The sequence below is a fragment of the Mesoplodon bidens genome, assembly GCF_964165515.1.
Source record: "Mesoplodon bidens genome assembly, chromosome: 12".
NCBI lineage: Eukaryota > Metazoa > Chordata > Mammalia > Artiodactyla > Ziphiidae > Mesoplodon > Mesoplodon bidens.
Window position 1 is genome coordinate 12409798 of NC_138168.1, and position 23083 is coordinate 12432880.

The window sequence follows — 23083 nt, forward strand, 5'->3', positions numbered from 1 at the left end:
ATGTAAGTCTTAGGGGGTCAGTTACTTGACACTGAAAAGATTATTTCCCAAGAGGTACTGCCTGCAGCAGCTTGAAGCAGTTCTGGTGATTTAGCCTTGCCAGGACAACACCTCATTGCTTTAAATAGAATTACTTAGCTTATGATATGGTTGATTTTAAATCTTTACCTTGCAAACCTCAAAACTAAACCATAAGAACACAGTGGTAGCCTAACTGAAATGAATCCTATTTTTTTTTTCCCCTGGGCTTGGGAAAAAAGCTTATTAAGGAAAGATATGGGGACACTGAACTCCTTGGGTGAGCCTGAAGGACAGAGCAGCTGGTGGCCAAGAAGCCATGACAAAATTAAGCAAGAGAATTCAGATTCTTTTCAAGGCGGTGTGTAATTAGCAAAGTACCTGTGGGTTCCAGCTGCCCCTTAGAGAAGACCACGATTTCCATCTCCAAGAATTAAGGATGGCTTTCCATCTAATGAACGTGGAAGACTCTCCAGGCAGATTGTCTTGTCAAAAGCTAGATACTTTCAGTTATACTTTGTTTTTATTCTTTTCTAAAACCAACTGAATCCAGACTAGCAATTCTGAAGGCTTTTCTAAAGTTACAAAGGTAAATGAGATTTCCTTTCTTTCTTACTCATTTCATTTCTTTTTTTCCCTTTATTAAATGTGGTCTTTTTTTTTTTTTTTTTACTCTTGGACAAGGCTGCTCTCTGTATTGCATCGCTCTCAAGAAGACCTGCTGGTGGTGACAGCTGTCATTCTGCTTTCAGAGTAAACTCACTGGGTGTGGAAGCAGAGGCAGAACAGACAGGACCAAGGCCCATACCAAAGGAAAATGGCAGCAGTAGCAGGTTTCTTAAAGACTTTAAAAAATACCAACAACAAACTGAATCCCTAAAATGGTTTTAAATGACTTCGCTTTGACTTTCCAAAAACGATTAATGTACTATCTTTGTTCCTAAACAAGTGAAATTTGACATCTTCTAATCCGTCAAAGAAAGGAAATCTCCAAATTAGTTTTTTTTTCAAAATCATGACTAGACCTCTTGACTCGCCAGCAAAAGTGTAGTTTGTTATGTCCTCACTGCTTGCTCTCGGATCCCAAGATCAGAAGCAAAATGCAAACAGCTTATCACTGACCTACTCATAGCAAATGCCAGATAATTACATAAAATTAACATTTAAAAAAATTTCTCATTATTTCCTGATTATGTGTACATTACTGTGTATTCTAAAATACTTGTTTATACAAGTGATCATGTTTCAGTAAAACTGTTTTTCATAAACATCAATGAAGAGGCTTCAGTGTTAATTTGGCAGTTCTTTAACTTTTCTACAGATTTTGCTTACTTTGCATTTTCTTTTTCAACTGTATATTGTGGATTAAATTGACATCATTTCTGGATTATGGGTGTGTCATTCTAAATAGTAAGAAAAATTTATGAGTTCAAATAGAATATTTATCACAAGTTTGAACCAGAAGACATGATTATTAATGTACATGATTTATAGAGAGAATAATAGATATTTGGTAATGATTAGAAATTAATTGAATCCTTGGAATATGATTGTCTGTTAAGTATCTCACTAAAAGTAAAATTAGCCACAGCCCAGAGAGCTCAAATATCTTAATTTGAAAAGAAGGATTACTGATCATTTAAAGTTTTTATATTAACAATTTTAATACCAATAGCAAAATTAAAACATGAAATAAAATATTTTCTAATTATTCCACAAATCCTAGCATTAAATTCACATTTTAGGAGCATTCTGAATACTGCTAGCATTGGAAACCAACAAAATCATTAAACTGCCAGTTACTATTCCTTTTTAAAAAGATTTTAAATTAGGGGACTCCTGGGTTTTTTTGTTTTTTTTTTTAATTTCAAACACTACTACATACTAGAGAGTGAAATAACCCCTCTCATTTTCTATGACAAATATAATTATCATGTAATTTCACTTAGTCTTTTAATGAAAATATAGCTTACATATAGTACAATTATTTCAGTTATAATTGCCCATAGAGTGATAGTAACAAGTTATTTCTCCTAGCCCCTACGGTGTAATTAACATTGTAATTTTATACAGAAGCTTTTTTTAAAAAGCTGGAATTTTCCACTATGCTTTCTACAAGCTGACTGATGTGTTTGATGTTGAATAAATTGTGCTTTTTAAAAAGCACATATTAATTTACCTAAAAAATATTTATTGAACTTAATCTGTTTCCTTTAGATCAACTTTACTCTATATCCACTGTTATTTTTAAACTCTGGTATTTTTATCCAATGAATGTACATATATCAAATATCAGCTCAACATTACAAATAAGAAAGTATAAAACTAGAACTTTTTTTAGAGGTTAAGCTAAAACAATACTTATGAAATAATTTCTTGTCTTCTAAACTCAGCGAGAATAACTGATTGCAGCATGCAAGGTGAGAAAAGTAAATACAATTTAAAAAGTAATTTATTAGAGTTTTCTAATGGAAAGTCTTAGATATTATTAAAAATAAAGACATTAAAATAATTACTTCTCTTTTCATGCCCCATGTTTTGCTATGAATTCTAGTATTATAGATGATCTTTGGTGAAACTGAAGAAGCTGAAGTCATTTGCAAATACTGTGTTTGTGTCTATGTGCATTTTTCTAGATCTATCCCTTTCATAAGATTATTAAAGAGGCCTGTGACTTAAAAAAAAAAAAAGAAAGCTTAAGAATCATTAATAAATCTTCCTTAACCCACCACTGAAAAATTTCTGTAGTACCACCTTTTCCAAAGAGAAATGTGATTTTCTGGGAGACTCCTTTGACTTAGCAGACATTCATGACTTGCTTTAAAATATTGTGAATAGTATGGTCCTGTGTAATTTGATAATTATGTTAAAAATTAAATTTTCATAAATGCGGTTTAAGTATTATTCACAAATTTACAATTATATAAATACAATTATTTACAATATTTAAATACAATAAATATATATGCTCTGCTCTTCAAAGTCCTTAAATCTTTCACATTTCTCCCTATGCATCTAGAAATTAACATGAAGTTGAAATTTCAAATGCTTGTGTTTATATGCAAAAAAGATAATCCATGTAATATATTGTTAAGCCTTTATTTTCAAGTATTCCAGGTGAAACAGTGTGAAAGAGAATAGGAATAATGAAATTTTCTATATTATTAAATATATTGAAGTAAAAAGATTATGAGTATTTTATTTTCTAACAAGGTTAGATAGTTCATGTGTCAAAGGCGAAACATGGTAACATTTGCACAGGATAACTAAGCTCATCTAGTTAACTACAAAGTGCTATCACACTTTACGATAGAAAAGTTAACGCCTCTGCTTCCTTGCTGTTACTGATACAATGCGAGTTTGGCGACAGTCAAGCCCCAACCTTGGTCCACTGTGTGTCTCAGAAAGAGCGATGATAAATGACCACACACCTGAAAGCTGTCAGGTAGAATGAAACAGATAGAGGAGGCACTGGCAATGTCTCAGTTACTGACAGCACTGACAAAACCCCTTCTCTGAAGCATTTTATTGTCAAAAATCAGTACTAGTGGGCACTCAAATACAAGAAACAATATAATAGGAAACGTGAAAATTATAAAGTAATAAAAGATGAAAAAATTTAGCTGACTGAATCTGTAATCATTATAAGCTATACGCAGCCTGAAGAGAAAGAAAGATGGTTTTATATTTGAAAATTCAAGACTGCAATGCTAGTCTCTACACACAGCTTTCTAGACTTTAGAGGAATACAAATTGTTAAGATGTGTGAACATTTTCCATATATCTGGAAGCAATGGAGTAAAATGGTCGGAAATCAGGACTGGGAAAGATTCGGCAGAGATGACAACCTTAGTGGCATCAGCATCCATCACCGTGGCCTTGATCAGTCCTGAAATCTGTCCATTGCGGAGTTTTCATTTGTAAAGGGAAGAGAAAGTAATTTAGAGTAACTTCCCGCTGTTGTAGTCTATGACTCTGTATTATTTTAATAGGGTATTGATATTTTTTTCACATTTTCAAAAAATGGAAAACTACACTGACTTACTCTCTTGCTCAATTAACTAATTTCCAGCATTTTTACTTTTTTTTTTTATTTGCCAATTTACCAAAATCATGGAAGTTAAGGGGAAAAATTTACTGGTTATATTTTGTTATTTTCTATCTTTTTTTTTCCAGTTAAAAGATAATGTAGTCCTTTCATGTTCATCCTTATCTTTGGAGTCATATGAGTATAATAAGCAACTTTGATAGAATAGTTACACACCACCTCCTTTCCCCTGACATATACAGTATGTATAAATAAAGATTAAATGTTTAAAATATTTTGACTATACAGAAATGCCAGAAATGGGTCATTTTCCTAGAATAAAATGCATTTCAATTTGCAAGGGTAGAAATGTGCAAAACTGTTTCCCTTGCACCCTTGTATGATTCTCTTGAATGTTAAGGATTATGCTACAGTTACATAAACAATAAAATAAAATATAACATCTATCCAGTATGAGAAACATAAAACACAACAAGTAAGTAACACATTTAGTGAAAAACCACACTGCCTTTAAGGATTTTTAAAGAAAACAGCCTGTGTTTTAGTATAGATAATTGAAATGGAATATTGACATAGGGGAAATAGGTAATTTGTCTGTATCATCACTCAAATCTCGCTGCAGCCCAAACCCCAAGGCTGTCTCTTGTTTTAGCTGATTTTCACTCAACTACCTAAAACAAAGCTCAGGATTTCCAGACCCAGATCTCACTTTCAGTGTCAAAGCTGCCAAGTCCCAGAGTAACACTGAAAATATTAATCAGATACTGGACAGGTAAGGATGTCAGATGAAAATCTGTGTTACACAGAGTTAAACAGCTTTTTATCTTTTTAAATTTTTATTTTTAAAGAGTTTTATGTTTTGTTCTATTTATTATTTTCCTATATCATGTCTTTGAACAAAATGTCTTTTAAAACAAAACTTTTGCTCATGGTGTTTCTAAACAGAACAGAGGCATTAAAAATTGGCTTAAAAATTTTTCTGTTTAAATCTACATTGTAACATCTCTCTGGTTTTAGGCACATGATTTTTTTCAGTCTCATACCTCTTGCTTTTATTTTTGTTTTGATTCATTTTTTAGAATTTTTATTGGAGTATTTACAATGTTGTGTTAGTTTCAAGTGTACAGCAAAGTGAATCAGTTATACATATATGTATATCCACTTTTTTTTAGATTCTTTTCCTATGTAGGCCATTACAGAGTATTGAGTAGAGTTCCCTGTGCTATACAGTAGGTCTTTGTTAGTTATCTTACGTATAGTAGTTTGTATATGTCAATCCCACTCTCCTACTTTATCCCTCCCTGAAATAATGCCATATGCAGCAACATGGATGGACCTAGAGATTGTCATACTGAGTAGTCAGACAGAGAAAGTCAAATGTCACATGATAACGCTTATATGTGGAATCTAAAAAAAGGGTACAAATGAACTTATCTACAAAGTAGAAATAGAGTTACAGATGTAGTAAACAGTTTTTAAATGTATTTCCGTCTTGAAAGGGAGCACTGTCCTCCTTACGAGGCACTGCTTAGAACACACTCAGTACGCAGCATAGTCCATGGAATTAAGGTTTCTTGGGGAATAACAGACTCGTTCCCCAAGGGGTCGTGTTGTTTATCCCCTGTATCTTTAATATGTTTATCCATCATTTTTCATTATTCCCATTATACTGATGGCAACAGAATCTATCTTGAAAGGCTCAATGTGGCATAACTACTAAATTCAATGTCTCTTCCCTTCTTTTCTGTAAAAAGTGTTTACAAATTTTAAAGTTTGCAAAAAAAAAAGTAAGATATTTAGGGGAAATGTACAGCTTTAGAGGAGAAAAATCAAAGGGTCTATTTATAGCTAGACATCAGCCTTTTCTCAGCATCCTCTCCTGCATGACCCACAGACCCCAGGGAGGAAGGCGCAATGATGTTCTCCCTCAAGGGGTCATATCTGACAATCTGACCATTGGTTGATTTAAGTGTTAAATACTTTGAAGTTTTAAAAGTCTTTACTACTATTATAAATATTCACATTTGAATCAGCAGAATGGAAAAAAAGGGTCAAAGCCAAGAATTTGGAACTGTTTTACATGGGTCACTTTATTACGTCCCTAAAGTTTAAAGGGAAGGTTAGAATGACAGCCATAGTTATGGGTTTGTGACAAAAAGAGAAATGGATCAATTAGACACTTTTACTAATGGAGCTCTAAATATTTATGAGTAAATATTCATGAATATTCATAATAAGTGTTCAGGAAAAGCAAAGCCCTAGAAGGTTAAGGAACTTGAAATTTTAATACACAATAACAACAAATCAATCACCCGGGTAATATGCACCTACTCAATATGCACCTAAGAAAAATGTGAATAAAGTTGAAATCCTTTTCTACTTAATGACAGTTAAAATAATGCTGCCTGTAAAGAATATACAAATTAGTTTACTTTGGCAAAAGTCAAGTTATAATATTTTCCTATAATGTGTTTCATAACCATAGTATACTACTAAGTGTGCAACTACTTAAACAATAAATAATGTAACAGAAATTTATTAAAATGATTTTTACTTTTTAATATGAATTACATCTAATTAAGTTTCATGCTAATAGTTCCATAAAAATTACATTTTGCATGACTTAACATTCAAACTGCTCTTGTCAACATTTCATAAAGAAGATATAGGTAATTTATTTGAGCATTTTTTAAATAGAAACTTAAAAATTCAGTTGACTAGAGATAATTCTTAAATGACCTGGTTGCAATAATTATTATATATTTTATTAGCAAAACAGGAAGACAAAATGCAACAGATGCTATTTGCTCTTTATTCCTGTTCGAACCGTTTAGTCACTTGAACTCTGCCTTTCATCCTCTGTGTGTGTAAATTACACATTTTTTATGATTAAGGGAATTCATATTGGTAGAAAAGGCAGTATAATGTGTTTTGTTATGATTCCAAATGGCCTCCAAAAGGCAAAAATTTAAGGCACTTAAGAAATACTATCTTAAAGGCATATAAATTAGAAATTTATTATGATAATAACATTTTTTCTCACCTTGAAGTCATTTAATTTCTGGTTCTGTTTTGATCTTCTTATATCATTATTTCGATGCCCCCAAACTACATTCATGGGCTCTTTAAAACTGTCCAAGAAATGTAGCAGAGAGGGAAAAATCGGCTTACTTTTAGAATGAATGATTTAAAATATGCCTATAAAACAGTCTGTGAATCCTAAAAAGATAGGGTCTATTAGTTTCCAACATAAAAGGGGGAGGTAAAAGGTAAATAACCTGCTAGGAACATTTCTATTTCCTCAGTTAAATTTTCAGCCCAAAATTTGTGTTATCTTTGTCCAAATACACTGGCTTCCTGTTCTCAAAGTGCAAGCTTCATCTGAAGAGCAAGCCAGGGACTGGAAGATTTAGATGCACGGCCCAAAATCAGGTCACTGGGGGAGGTAGGGCCCCTGAGATGGCCTCCCGGTGCTGTGAGTGGAAGATGTGACAGTGACATGAGGCAGTGGACAGAACATAGGCTGTGGGGTCACTGTCCAGCTCTGTCCTATAGCAGCTTTGCTACTGTGAGCAACCTCGTAACCCCTGTGCCCTCTTCCTATAAAAGGAGTCATCACACCTTCCTTAGGGCTGTGCCCAGGTTATTACCGTAATTACGTGGTATTGATGCAAGTGGGTGCTCGGTCAATGCTGAATGTGGGAGAGGCTGCCTATCAGAGAGGTTGAGAACGAGGTCTCTGGAGTGAGGCTCGAGCCCAGTTCCCTGTCCTACCACTTCTCAAATGAAGACTGACACAGGGCCAGGTTTTGCATCTCTCTAAGCTTCAGCTTCCTCAGTTGGCAAATGAGGATATGAATAGTTACGTCTCAGGTTGTTGTACAAATATGAGATGAATACATGACACGCTCAGTCAAGTCACTGACATAGAGGAAGTGCCCGATAAATTCTATCTACCGTTAAAAATGTTCATGGTATTTTATACCTCTCTGGAAGTGCTTTGCAAAATATGCTGTACCATTATATAGTGGTTCCCTTCAGTAAGGGTGACCAACTTTCCCAGTTCGCCCAGAGCTGTCCTGGTTTTAACACTGAAAATCTTGCATCTTGTGAAACCTCGTAATCCTCAGCGAACTGGGAACATCTTACAAGTTCGTCTTCAATTCATCAAAAAGCAACTCCCCCTAGGGGTTGGTGGCCTGTGCAGTTAGCTCAGCATGGCTGGGCCAGGCCCCATCACCCAGGGAGCACTCAAGATAACTCAATTCTCCAATATGAGCGACCCCAGAAAAGATCAGCTCACAGCAGCAGGGTTTCTATGCAAAACAAAACGTTTTCTTTCCTATGGGGCAGGTGAGTCTAAAATTTGACTCTAAAGAAATCTTTTGAATTTGCTTCTGTCTTTTCCTGGCTTCCCAAGCTTTTCATGCTAAGCTGTGCTCCCTTAAGTCCCAAGGGGGAGGTACAGCATCCTGGGCTGCTCTCTGCCTTCCCAGCGGCATTTGGGGATGTGCCTCTTTGGTGGTTTTCAGCCCTGGGGTGCATTCCGTGAAGCTTATCCACACCCTGTGTCCAAGGCAGACTTGGTACAGTGATGACACATCTCAGCCAGGACACAGTGACCTTGTTAAAATGCAACAACCTGCTGCGCTGTGTAGTGAGGCTGTAAAGGGGCACACTTCATATGCCTGAGGTTCTACAACCCATGAATTTTGTTTTGTTTTGATTAGCAAATTATAGCTTTTGGCTAGTAATAATATAGAAGGAAGAGCTCTCCAGATGAAGAATTATTACACTTTTCTTCCTTTTGGCTAAATGAATGAGGTCATGACCCATCTCCAACATAAAATTTAATGCTTTTAGCAAACTAAAATTTATCTTGCAAATCTAAATAAATTCTTCTGAATATAAGTACCAATGTATTGGCCACTTTTGTACTACTTAACGTAAATTTGTGTTTCTGATACCTGAATTAAAAATGCAAGATAGCCAGAAATCTATGTAAAACCTAGGGACCAAAGCATCTTGATCTCACTGAATAACATTTTATTTTTATTAATATCTATTTATTGCCTAGTATGTCAGACACTTTGCCAGAATATGTGTTATGTGCCAGAATATGTATTATGTGCCAGAATATAAATATATTTTTATAAATTCAAACTGATATAAGTAATTGAATATTATCTCCCACTTTCAATCTATGACACTGAGAGACATAACACACACCTCAGTCTATTCGGAGTTAGGGATATATGTTTGGGATTTGCGCCTATTAAAATAGGATGCACTAAAGTACAGAGGAAGGAAGTCCAAAGTAAGAGACCTGGGCTTGCAGTCTAGGTCACATCACCAGTATGAATGGGTAAGTCTCTTAATCTCTCTCAATCTGAGTTTTACCTTTCATAAAATAAGGATGATGGTCCTCTCGGGACTAACTTTGAGGGTTACTATGGACAACAAATTAATTCAATCATGAATCTATAAATATTGGGTAAATACTTTTATTAAATTATGCAGCATTATATAACTTTTTAATATTGTTAATATTATTTCATTAAGCTGAAAACTCATATTCAAATATTTAAGTATCAAGCCAACAGTAACACCAAATAGGGTGGCCCAAGACAGTCGGAGGAGGTCTGCATCTACGTGGGACTCAAGTCCAAAGATCAAACATCAAATGTGATCCAAAGGATCACAAGGCAGGTCAACAACGTGCCGACACAGCAGGCTGAACGGTTTCCTTCCTGTGTCCCTCAGGAAGAAAGAACTGATGGGTGTTCTAACCCTTCTGAGGCCGAGAGGAGTAGCATCCCGGCAGCTACTTCCCAGATGCATGACTGCAGCGGGCCAAATATGCCATAAGGTTACTGCTATTTAGAAGGAAAACCCAGGGATTTTCTATTCCTTTGCACCACAGAATGTAAGACTTAAACCCTTTATCTATGAGAGCAGGGGAATGCAAATAAACAAAAACATATTATAAATATGCTCTTCTCTTCCAAAGAGAATCATTTTCTAGTTGTCAGTGTGGATAAATACATTTTGAAGCAAAAATACTCTTAATTTTAATCTTCTCCTCTTTGATGTGAACTGCTCACAATACAAAACGGTTAATACCAAATGCCCTACCAAATCACTGCACGGCAAAAGCTATCTGTTAAATAGTTTGGCTCATTATTTCAATAAATACAGTTATATAATTCATATACTATGAGAGAAAAGGAACAATATTAAGTTGTTAAAAAAGTTACATTAATATTTACCTTTTGTGGATGAGTTATATTTTTCTTGTTCTTCAATGAATTAAATGCACATAATGATGGAAACAAAAGAAAGAAATCAGCAAATTTATAGTTAGACATGGAATTGTGAATCAACACAATGGCGTGAATAATAAAAATGCATAACATATAATGTGACATGGTAAATTGCAATGAGAAACCATGAGGAAATCTCAAATATGGTACTAAAATCAATCAAAGAAAGAATGAATGAAACAATTTAAAGATTTTAAATAAAAACAGAAACATTGGGAAATTAATATTGTATACTTGGCAATTGAAAAGTATATTTTGTGTTATTTTTTTCTGGCCTTTGAAGAATTGCAAAGCATTACAGCACTCACTTTACTAAGACATTTTAACCTTAATCCATTGTGACTTTTTATTGTAAATGTACTTAAAAGCATATTTAACATTCATAACTAACATTTTCATTTCAAAAATGATAGCATTTCAGATAATTTGAAAAAGCATATAATAAAAAAAATTCCATTTTTTGCTAGATAGTAGGCATTTTCTCTTCACTGTGGAAAATATTCTGGAACATTTTCCACCTGGAAAAAAATATATTTTAATTTAAGTAATCCTTTCTTCCTTCTCAAATTACTGTAATTATATTCAAATATCTCAAAGTGAAATTGTTCCTTGCAGACAGTATTTCTCAGACATTTCTTAAGCCTTTCTCTGCCTCCTTGTTGGTGCACCATTTACTGAGAAATAATGGCCTACCTAGATATTTTGAAGGGTAGTTCCATTAGTTCTAGGTAGCAGAATTAATAACAGAATACATAAAACATAACTGGCACCTCAAGTGTTAGTTTATAGTTTATGAATGATCTTTAAATACGTCTTCTTAAAAAAGACAACTAGGTTGCACACACACACAAAAATCACTTGGTTGGTTTCAGAAAACCATACATTTTTATGCAACCAATTATGTTGCCTTCAGTCTCACTCTACCTAAGGGCTACATTGTAATACAACATTGGAACATATGCAGAGGAATTTCCTGAAAGTCTTTGTTCTCAATGATCACATACCATTTGAGTTACCTAAATTTTAAGGCTACTTCTTAGCGACTTTATCTCAAAATCTGCATTGTAATCACACCTCTACTTTTTCCTTAACTATACTTCAACATAATCAGATTCCATGTAGCAAATAGGCTAGCATTACTAATTTTTAAAAGAAACTATAAAATACTTTTTCAAAAATTAAGTAAATGTATCTTTTCTAATTATATGTTAGCTTTTAAAATAATATATATTGTTTTATCGCACAAGGAGAGAGTAGTAAAATTGAATTACAAGAAAAAAAACAAAAAACAAGAAGCATCCAAACAATCTATGGATCCTAAACAAAATAAGGTAGATAATTGTAACCAGAAACTGTGTATGAATAAAATTATTTTATAAGTTCATCAGGAAGTTGTATCACTATTCAGGAATCTAAACCATTTGAAATATTTGCTCCTAACCAACAACTGCTTATCAACTCAGTTATCTTTTTTAAAAAAGAAAATTACCCTTTGTTAAAAAAAAAAACCCACAAATATACATAAAAGAAAACTGAAAAGAAGTCAAGTGTGGTAGAACTTTCATTGATTGCAAATAAACTGCATTCTGCATCAGTCTTCATGGCAGACAGAAGTAAATTTTAACATATATTATGGAAAGAAAAACATGACATGATTCCACAGCCTTAAGAACATCAATGAAATCCATCTCAAATGGATTAGACAGCTAAATTCTGTCTAATCCATGAATCAAATTAGAAGTTTACTTTTAAAAACATATTCCAGGACACACAAAGATGTCATGTAAACTGTTCAGCTTGAAATAGATCCATAATAAGACGAAGGAGGACGGTATCATCATTTACCAAACACCCCAAAGCACATAGTATTATCATACAGTAAACCAGATCCATTTTAATTATAGAAGAATACATAGTGACAATAATACAGGATTGTTGTCATATTTTTTAAAGGTTGTATCTATATGACTCTTAAGATGATAAACTTCAGAAACCTCAAGTAGCAAGTGTTTAGGAATGTACTTGTGATATTAACTATCAAAATAACTCCACCAATTTCATCCTCAGTCACTCCTTTCTTCCCACCTCAATTCAATCTTTACAAATTGGTGATTTCTCTGAAAGACAACTGTGAATACGAATATCATAAACAGTAATGTTGACTGATATCAACAACAGAACATGAGCTTTTATAAAAACCAAAGTCCAGCATACAATCCATCTGACTTTGTAAAAGCAATTCTTATTTCTACAGAATAATAAAACTATAATCTCACTATATGAGCGTTATATGCAATACCGTTATATACTTTTGAACCAGAAGTGTTTTAGCAACTGGAGGAAATGCAAAGAATTTTAGAAACAAATGACTTTTTGGATATCAATCTTTAGCACACTATGGTCAGTAACACTGAGTTTGTAGCTGAACACTAGAACCTGTAGTTCTTTTAGTTGTGCAACAGGAGTTCATGAATGGATAATTTAAATAAACACCACATTTTAAAAAATAAATTTGAAAACAATTTCATCTAGGCTACTGCTAATTACAGTCTTAATAACATTAATTATGAATGATCTTCTCAAAATGTTCCCAGATAAGAGAAAGTTTGTTAAACACATGAACTGAGAATTCCAAAGGATTAATTGTTATTTCAGAAAAGAAAGTCAGCCTCATATTTTCTTGATTAACTAAATGAATGCCCTTATAATGACCCTGAATACTAAAGTATGATATAGCAACAGGATATATGATTTTAAAAAAATAATACAAATCCAGAATTTACTGTAGCAGCATTTTTGTGTCAATATGCTGATACTTATCAAATCTACACTAATTTTTCTATAACCAAGTACTCTGTGTACAAACTCTGCCTGATCAGTTTTTGAAACAATGTATTTATCTTCTTAGACCACTTAACACTTCGGTGATACATTCAGTAAAGCTCTTTGAGTGAGTAAAACACATACCCAGCACCCTCAGTACAGAAGGAAATAAACAAGTTTTACATCAGAAACAACAAACACTGTTGAGAAAAGTATGCAAAATGTTAACCTTTCAGTTGTTTCATAGGGACGAAGAGTTTCAATGCATGTTTTAAATAGAAGTCCACTGCATGCATATTGCAACCCCAAATTAAACAGTATTTCAGTAAACTGCTTAACAAATCTCTGGTAATACTTATGTGATAACATTTACCGATAACAAATCATTTCACTTACTGAGAAATGGGATAGCACCTTGGTCACATGAAGAAAACAGTGACTCTTTTAACCTGGTATTTAAATCCTCTTAGGCCTCTTAGGTAGCTTAGTGAATTTCATTTCCACTAAAACCTGCCCCCCCCAACATCTCTCTTTCTAGGAAGATAAAACACAATGTGTACATGCTTAAAATAAGGGAAATTTAAGTGATGTTAACTGTTAAAAAACACTCAAATGTGTGTTCTAAGTCAGTTTTTCACCATCAAAGTTCTATAAAAAATACAGGATACTGCAGGTAAATTAAAAAAAAAAAAACACTGCAAAGTATTCAATACGATTGCCTCATTTAAAAATATTTTTAAAACAAGGTTAAAAATGTCTTCCTTTAACATATAAAATACCACATTGTACTGAGGTTTTTAAAGTTTTATTTTCTCCCTTTGCACCTTTGGAAAAGGTATCTCTAGGGCTCAATCTATTCTTTTCATTGACCATCTAAAATTCATGCATTCACTCACTCAGCAAAAACAGCATATAGGCCACGAACTGTTATAACTTGGTGCCGGGAATAAAACTCTAAGACACTTGACTTCTTAGGATTCATCACACTACGTATCATCAAAATACTATTCTTTCAATAGAAGGAGTATAAAAAGAGGTGGTTCTCAAATCCGAGATTTTGTCAGCGCTCTCTCTATGGATACCTTGTTCTGCACTGCCGCTCCTCCCTGGCACTTGTGGAAGCTGCCTGCCCCGAGGGCTGCCAAAGGCTGTGTCTGCGGGCGGGGACTGCGTCGGGCTGGCCTGCCGGTGCACTCTGTGGGGAGAAGAAGCAGGGCAAATGAAACGATGAAATCCCAAAGGGCCTGACAAGGATCTCTTCCTTCCTACTGTACCTCTTAAAACAGACGTAAAACCCTACCTGGGCCTTTGGAAGCAAAATCAAGTACTCTTTATGATGTGTGTAAAAGGAATATTACCAAAAGGGGCTACAGGGAAACGTCTGCCACGTAGTTCTGCAGAATGAATTCCTGAACTGGGCAGAAGGGAACGTACTTTTCAGTAACTTTCTATGAAGTTGTGACTTTCTGTTAAGTTATCCATTTTTGGTAGTGCTGGACCTAGTATATCTACTCACAGCCTATGAATCTTAACAACATGGGTAAACGATTTAAGAAAGGCTGTTGCCTATATTGCTACAATTAAATCCATATAAGTGATAAGAATAGTTCTGGCTGCAGACTTTTATAAATTACCATTCCCTTGCACTTTATGCTTAAATAGGAAAAATCTGAAAAGATATTTATAAAAATAACCTTGGGCACATGCTATGAACTATCCTGGTGAAAAGATCAAAATTACAAATACAAATTTAAGAAGTGTGAAGATACGTCACTATTGTACAGAAGTAAGCTGACCTCCATCTGCTGGTATTCAAACTTTTTTTTAAACTGAAGAACTTTAAAACACTCTCAGCTTTTACTGAACAAAGATGAAAGTTTTCAATTTTTTTTTTCTAATTCCTCTTACACTTTTTAAAGCAAGTACACATTTAATTCCAGGTAATTTCTTATACAGAATTTCACATAATTAAAAAAAAAAAAATATATATATATATATGAATATGCCACAAACAGATGGAAGGACATAACACAGGCAAATTTAATTTTCGATGATGGCTAGTTGGCAGGAAGTATAGAAGAGAATGCCACCAGCACAGTGAAGGTAGATGCAGGTAAGGGAGGGTGTGGAGAGGTTAAGTGTCACAAAGAAAGGATTAAGAACTATGGTGTCATAATGAGTGACAGTGTCAAGAGCTCAGGAAGGTACAACACCACACCAAGACCCAGAGGCAGACACGGAACAGCGACCTTGTCAGGAGCGGAGAAGGTGGCGCCGACCCTCCGGGGGCAAGGTGGTGCATAGAACACAGTGTTCTGACACTAGGGTGCTCACTCGAGCGGGAGCGAGCGGGATGTTTTCCCCTAAGGACTAGCTGATCAGTCGCTCTCGGGGCTGCGTATCCCCTTCTAGAAAGACATGGTGGGAGAACCCTAAAACATTAGGGTCAGAAAAGATCTTCAGTCAGCAGGTCACATCCACTTTGATACCAGCACATCTGTCCAAGGAAAACCTGGTTACTCTTACAAGACAGTGATTTTAAAACCCAGGAGCAAACCCATCACACAGTTACTGAAATGGACCTCACATCAAACTGATGCGTTATCGCGAATGTGCACGCCTGGTGGTTCTGAGCGGGCCTGTCCTCCAGTGTAACAAGCCTCTCAAGTCCCACAGGGGCAAAGACTTCTGTCTCTTGTTTCTTACTGAGCTGTATCTCTGGTGCCTAGAACACAGCAGCACAGAGAACAAGAGCTCAGTAGAGAGATCTGGATTTGAATGAGTGAACACAATCAGAACAGTGAACTCAGGGACACGTCAAGCACTTGCCTTCCAGAAGAAGCAATGCACTGGTGGGTTCTGTATGTCCTTTTACAATGTTCATAATTTATCTCTGCAACAGGGAAGTCCATACCAAATAGGTAGCAAAGGGAAGCTGTCTTCTAAGGTTGATTTAAGTAGACCAACAAATTAAAATGATGAAGTAAGATGGGGAATGCTTCATTTTTGAACTGACTAAATGCAGATGGCTGATATATGGATAAAAATATGTCCTCTGATATATAAAAGTAGCTGAAAAGATAGTTGTCCATACATTGACAGCTATCTTAATGTTCAAAATTATTATGAAGCCAATTTCCAAATTAAGGACCAAGAATTAAAAACTGATTTTTATATGTGACTATATATATGTATGTATGTATATATATATATATATATATATATATATATATATATATATATATATATATATATATATATATATATATGCTTGTTTAGAGCAGACACATGTTTTTGCTGTTTTCGTCATTTTCAGTAAGTATTTTAAATAAAATGCACATTTAAAATACCTAATCTGTATTACTTTTCATAGTGACAGAAGCCAAGAAATAACACTTTATCCTTTTGAAAACAATGCTATAAAATTCGATTAAGTAATTTAAAGTGTGTGAGAGTCAAGAATCCATATTGATCACAGGAAGTACATTAATTATTGAGTGATTTATTCAACTTGTACACAGATTGACAATTTTTCTCAAGTAGACTGATTTTCACAGGTATAATTATTTTGATTCAAGATATCTCCTCTATTTCTAAACAATAAAGTGGGAAAATGTCATATTTTAGAGCATAAAAAGGTACAGCTTAGGTCTTTAATGTGCATTTTATCTTCTTGAGCTCTGGATTAATGCTTTATCAGCCCCTAAGGCAGATCCCAAAACCTGGACGGTCACTTCGACTTCAAAATTAATAGAAGAAAGGACTATTAAAACTGTTCATTCCATCTGGATTGCCTTCTCACATGAACTCAACTCTACAGAATTAATTTATGTGGGAAGGACCAAGGTGTGATCAAGTCCTTTCCACCGATAAATAATGAGTTTCTATCTATTACTCTTTAAAAGCCATTATCATGAGAATAAACTTCAGCACTCCTTGTACAAAATATACTTGAAAATACTTGCTTTGAAAGGTGGATAGTACAGTTTTTACCCTAGTCCTGAGAGCATTCATGGATCTTGCAATTTCACTAAAATCTTGCTTCATTTCTTAATGCAATTCATAAGCACTAAAAGGACCTCTTAATTGCAACTTGAAATGTGAATAATTTCAGGGAGCCTTATGTGGCCCCAAACTAAATGGCACAAATATTAAAAGCAATTTCAAAGGCAAATAAGTGGCTTTCTAGATGAATGTTACACAGATCTTCCCAAGCCATGAGCTTGCAGGGCCCAAGAACAGTGCGTCCTGTTGGGGGTTAATCATTTTGCCCCAGGGCTGTTTCTCCTTTGACACAAACTAAAAGTCCTTCAATAACAAAACAGTTCCTGCCACCAGCCAAACGATAACCAATATGAAAGCGTGGACCCAAGGGGAGACAAAGAAACCACTCTGTCTGAGGAAAACCGAGGAGGGTGGCAGCAGGCTGGATCACAGGAGGGGAAACGGAGGAAAGTGAAAATGCAGAGGCTGGAGAGAGACGAGCAAGGCTTTGGAGAAAGAGAAGGTGGAAACAAGTAGAGTTTGTTTCAGACAAGAGGAAAGGAGGGTTAATCAAGGAATGCTGAGGTTCAGGAGCGAAACATGAGAGAATCCAGGCTTTTCGATACAATGGCATGTGCTAAGGATGTAAGGGTGTCGGAGGGAAAGAGATCAAAAACCAGCATGTTAGGGAGCGAAGCGGGGAGTGAGTGAGAGAGAAGGAGAATGACGGTAACAGCTCTTCTCACTGGGCATCCACATGGCGCCGTCTACACACGTCAGCCACTAGTGTGTATGCACGTGTATAGACGTGTGTGTATGCATGCATACCACATACCTACACACGTGTCCTTTTTTTGTTTTGCATTCTCACAGCAGCTCTAAGAAGTGCTATGTTTCCTATTTTATAGATGGAAAAACTGGGGGTCACAGAGTGACTTGCAAACAGGCAAAGAGCTAACATGATAAAGGCGGGACCCACGCAGGTCTATGAAGCTCCAACACTGCTCCCTTTTCTGCCTTGGAGACAGGATTGGTTTCTATATCATGAGATGAAACATGGTAATTTCACATCCCTGGATGTATTGCTAATCTTGTAAAACAAAATATAAGTATATGTGCAGGTATCAAATTGCTTGACAAGGTTTAATAGAATCGTTTTTTGAGAGTTTATAGGAAAAAATATGAGGAAAATGGTATTGAATTGAATATCTACTCTGCTTTATATGTCTATACATAATATATTTTTGAAACAAAAATAATGAGGGTTCTAGAGCAAAGTATGAATTCCAACCTGACTATAACTCCAGTTCACCATCTCCAAACCCATTGCTAAATATTTACCACTGAGTTCAACCTATGCCTCCTCTCTTCACCTAAAGTCTTGGGTGCTGTGACTTGAACTTAAGTAAAACACATTTCCCACCAAAACCTTAGGTTGTTAGACATTTCTGTTGCTGCAAGCAGACGTGCAGTGAATTGCTTCTATTGCGGCTTAAAAATAGAGTTCTGTTTTTTTTTTTTTTTAATTACTTGTTAAAGGATAGACATGCATGTGGTATTTAAGGTCACCATGGTTCCTCCCGTCATCGTCATTTCAGGCTTACATGGACTTTTTTCCGGAGTGCCAGCACAACATAAAATGCATACGTAAGCAATTCTAAATACCAGTTGTTACCCCACATCCCCCAGTTAGGATGCAGAGAGCAAGTTCCACAAGAAGAAAAGACCCCAGAACAGGATGTGCAGTGGTGCTAGCAATCTACAAAGCTCAACTCACATCAGGGTGAAAAGTTACACTTTTATTTACTAAGGAGCTTCTTCAGAGGGTCTGAAGCTCTATTTCAATGGTGAGGCACCGAGGTCAGAAGTAGGTTCTGCCTCTCTTCTATCTAGAACTGGTTACCCTATCTTTCAAAATATTTTCTTACAAGTCTGTTTCTCTAAAGGTCAAAAATTTTGAGGCCAAAAAAAGGACCTTCAAAAAGTATGATCATCACAGCAAATTCTGCCAGAGGCCAAGGTGTGTCTGTGTGCTGGGGCTCCTCTGGGGAAGAAGTCAACTCCTGAAGGCCAAGAATCAGCATCCTAGCATTCATACTCTGGTCTCAATTCATCTGTAGCTACATGTCAACTCAAGGTATCTTCTAAAGAAGTGAGAGCTAATGTAAACCTAGGCCAATTCTTCTTTTGTAACTAGCTATTCAACAATTCACTCAAAAGCCAGGCATGTGATTTACACTCTAATAAAAATCAACAAAGAGCTTTAATTATAATCAAACAAATCCGCATACCTAAAAGGTTTGAGTTTTCTATATCAAACCTACAGCAAAGTAAGTAATGGTAAGAGGAATACGAATAGGGTCCTTAAGCAAACATTTGGCACGAGAAGTCGGCTGATTCCCTGCTGCTCCTACTGGAGGGAAGACTTGTGCTTACAGACGTGTTCAGTGTTGCATGGCAGATGCTCAGATAAGCATGGGCAGTGGACTCTAGAATCATCTAACATTCTGTAAAACAGTATCTTATTGTCAAAATACTTGTTCACTGAAACTGTAAAACTTCACACAGCAGTCACTCAACTAGTAATTGTTAAATGAATGAAAGAATTGTTAAATGAATGGAATATAAAGAATATGAAACTTTGAGGAAGAATTTCAATCTTGTCAAAATAATTGGAATTGTGTGTGCCTATGACTCGGGGGGCTGTGAATGATGGCTGAAGATTTAAAATCATTTACATGCTGGTAAAGAGACTGCTATTAGCTGCGTTGACAGTAAAAAATATATATACAGTGACATAATCAGTATTGTTTCATTACTTCTTATCTGGCTATCTATCCATCCATCAGTCTATCTATCAATTTCTCTGTACATGTATGTATGTATCAATATTTATCTACCTATCCATCTATCTTTCTGTCCATCTATCTGTTTCTCTCGCTCTCTTTTCCTCTCTCTGTATTATCTGTCCGTCCATCTATGTATGTATGTATGGATGGATGTATCTGTCTATCTATCTATCTATCTATCCATCCATCCAACTCCTATAAAACTGAATTTCTACTCAACACTTTTTTTGGTTCCCAGGATTCTTGTTCCATTGTTAGTTAAGTTCCCTAAATAGTCAATATCTCCACAGACCATTAGCCAGGAACCAATCCATCTCCTCTTCACACACAAACCTTGATGTGACTAATATGGACTCAGTTTCCTGACTTCATCTCAGAGGTAACATCTTCTGGGAAGCTCCCCTTTTTGCTGCTCGCTATTTTATTCCTTGAAATTAACACATAGTGTGCACATATTCGTTAACTGCATGGATCACTGAAGTGTACGGACTCCCTCTCAACCAAGCCTATTGTAACAGCCTAGCTGGTGTCTTGCATCTACACATGGGTCCTTCAGTTCACCTTCCAAAGTGTTGTTAAAGTGATCTATAATTCTGGAACTCAAAACTAATAATCTACTTCTCACGTTTAAAGCCTGTCCGTGGCTCATGGATGAATAAGGTAGAAGTTGAAGTTCTACACCATGGCGCACGAGGTCATGTATAACAGTCTCTAAGGATTTCTCCCGTTTTGTTTCCAGCCCTCTCTCCCAACTCCTGATAGGAATCCTATTTTCCCTCCCAAAATGGGTACGGTTTCCCCAAACTCAAGAGGATATATCAAGGCTCAGTGTTCTCTCATACTGTTCCCTTCTCACAGAACACGCTGCTCTTCACATGTACTTTCATACACCTGGATTAGCTCAAGTGCCACCTGTTTATGACTTATTTCCTAATCTCATTGCAGCCACCTCTTTACCCTGTGCTCTCACTGTACGTTGTGCACACCTCTACAGCAGCAGTGACACTCTAAGGCACGCATTCACTTACAGCTATGTCACCCTGCATGCTCTCAGTACTGGTTGGATGAGTGGATATACGTTAATTGGATTTCTTGGTTTTTTTTTTTTCTTTTTTTTTACAGCTACGTAAAAAAAATCTGTCAGTATTTTGTACCTAAAAGTATTTTAAAAATTTGTGGCAATGAATGAATTGCAAACAAAAGATCAGTAATCCCTTAATTTCTATATTAACTCAACAAATATCTTAGGTTGTAATTACAAGTAGACTCTTAGATTATCCATTCGTAGAGGAGATATTTAAGAAATTGGCGTCATTCAGATAAATAACAGACGCTCAAAATATTTGCATATTTCAGGTAATACATTCATTGCTAACATTTCAATGATTTCAGAAACTAAATACTGATGTCTTAATATGTATATAGGAATGCACTGGATTTAATCCTCTTTAGTAATCGGAATGATCACTAAGAGAAATGCATGAGATTTTTCTTAAGCCCTAAGATTTAAGGGCTGCCTTCAAAGTACCCACCTCAGTTTTTGAATGAGGCTATTCCCGTATTTCTTTACACGAATGTCTTTAAGCATCACAACTGTGTTTAAGCACATGTCAAATGATAGAGAAGGCGCCCCAGAACATCTTAGTGAAACAGAAGATGCCGCACAGCACAACACCAAGCCTACCTTTCTGCATCAGAGGCAGTGCCTTTCCTAGTCTGTTTTTGGGTGCTAGATCTGTCAGACTTTCTGGAGTGCCTGTGGAATGAAATGTTAAAGAAATACAAAATATATGATGAATCAAGCTATGGTCATCTCATACAATGATAAAAGCAATAGACATGAAAAATGGCAACTATTTTACCTAAATGGTTTTGTCAGCCCATACTTTTAAAAATAAAATGAAAATAAAAACCAGAACTGGCACTGTGTGGAAGACACAAGTTTCCCAACAGGAAACAGAGAAGCTGACACCCCATCAGTGTAGATGCGTTAAGTCTACAGTCTTGATGTCATGGGGGTTCCTGCTGGCAACTGTGCCTTCCTGAGGAAGAAACAAACTCAACGGTGAAACGCAGTGATGATAAACGTGATGACAGTTGTGGTTTAGGTGCTGAAAGACCACACAGGGGGGAAGTGCCCTCCAGTCTGACAGGTTGAAACTTGGGGCTACAAAGATGTTCTCCTTTGCTTTTTTCTCCCCCAAAATTATGAAGAAAAGAGAAGAAAAATGCTCTAGGGAAACGTGTTTGACATAAATAAAAGTATTTAAAAATCAACTATTCAAATTACTTTAAAAATTGTCATAAAGATACTTTTGCAGTCACGTAGCATTTTACAAACGTAATCATACGTCACAAACCAAAGAACTAATAAAGTTCCTGATTTACTCTATGTTCTAAAAGTAGGTATGTACATCGAACATTTGAAACCCGAAACGCATTTTCCTATAGAAATAATGCTTGTACATAGAGTTTATCTCCCCAAGGCAGCTTACATATGTCTATTCAACCTAAAATGTGTCTGGACTACAATACATTTGAAAGAAAAAAAAAATATTGTGGTCAAGAAACTCACTTATTTAAAACAAAGCAGAGAAACCATAAAAAACATTATGGTTTATCTTGATAATTGATTGTCTACAGTTTATCCTTATTTTTATTTCCTGATATCCCCTCTTTCCAACAATGTTAGGAGAAAACTGTCTTTTTTTGGAGATACTATTAACATATAACATCGTACTAGTTTCAGGTGTATGACATAATTATTCAATATTTGTGAATATGACAAAATGACCACTGCAATAAGCCTAGTCAACACCCACCACCACTAGCTAGAAATTTTCTTTTCTTGTGATGAGAAACTTTAAGAGCCAGTCTCTTGTCTCTACTCTTTTTACTTATTAAGGCCAGATGCTCTGATATCCAGCATAGGTCCAGGCACAGGGATGCACATCAAAGTGCCAGGTCTGCGTCACAGGGCACGTGAACTTCTGGGGATGCTCGTCCTGCCCCTCTTCTCTCCCTGCTGCCACTTGCTC

The 23083-nt window shown here is 35.6% G+C and overlaps 1 protein-coding gene across 47 annotated transcripts in view; it reads right to left on the reverse strand.

Moving 5' to 3' along the window:
- LOC308626456 (regulating synaptic membrane exocytosis protein 1-like) overlaps window positions 1–23083 on the reverse strand; it is a gene marked incomplete at both ends in the record, with an annotated part of 216998 nt that overhangs the window by 102486 nt on the left and 91429 nt on the right. For 18 of the 47 annotated variants that reach the window (XM_081251534.1, XM_081251511.1, XM_081251530.1 and 15 more), the window contains 2 exons: window positions 14295–14407; window positions 21730–21801. In XM_081251534.1, the coding sequence (XP_081107660.1) occupies window positions 14295–14407; window positions 21730–21801 (185 nt within the window). Of the gene's footprint in view, window positions 1–10335; window positions 10366–14294; window positions 14408–15461; window positions 15645–21729; window positions 21802–23083 lie in introns of all 47 variants that reach the window. The other 29 variants (XM_081251537.1, XM_081251514.1, XM_081251513.1 and 26 more) reach the window with 6 other exon arrangements.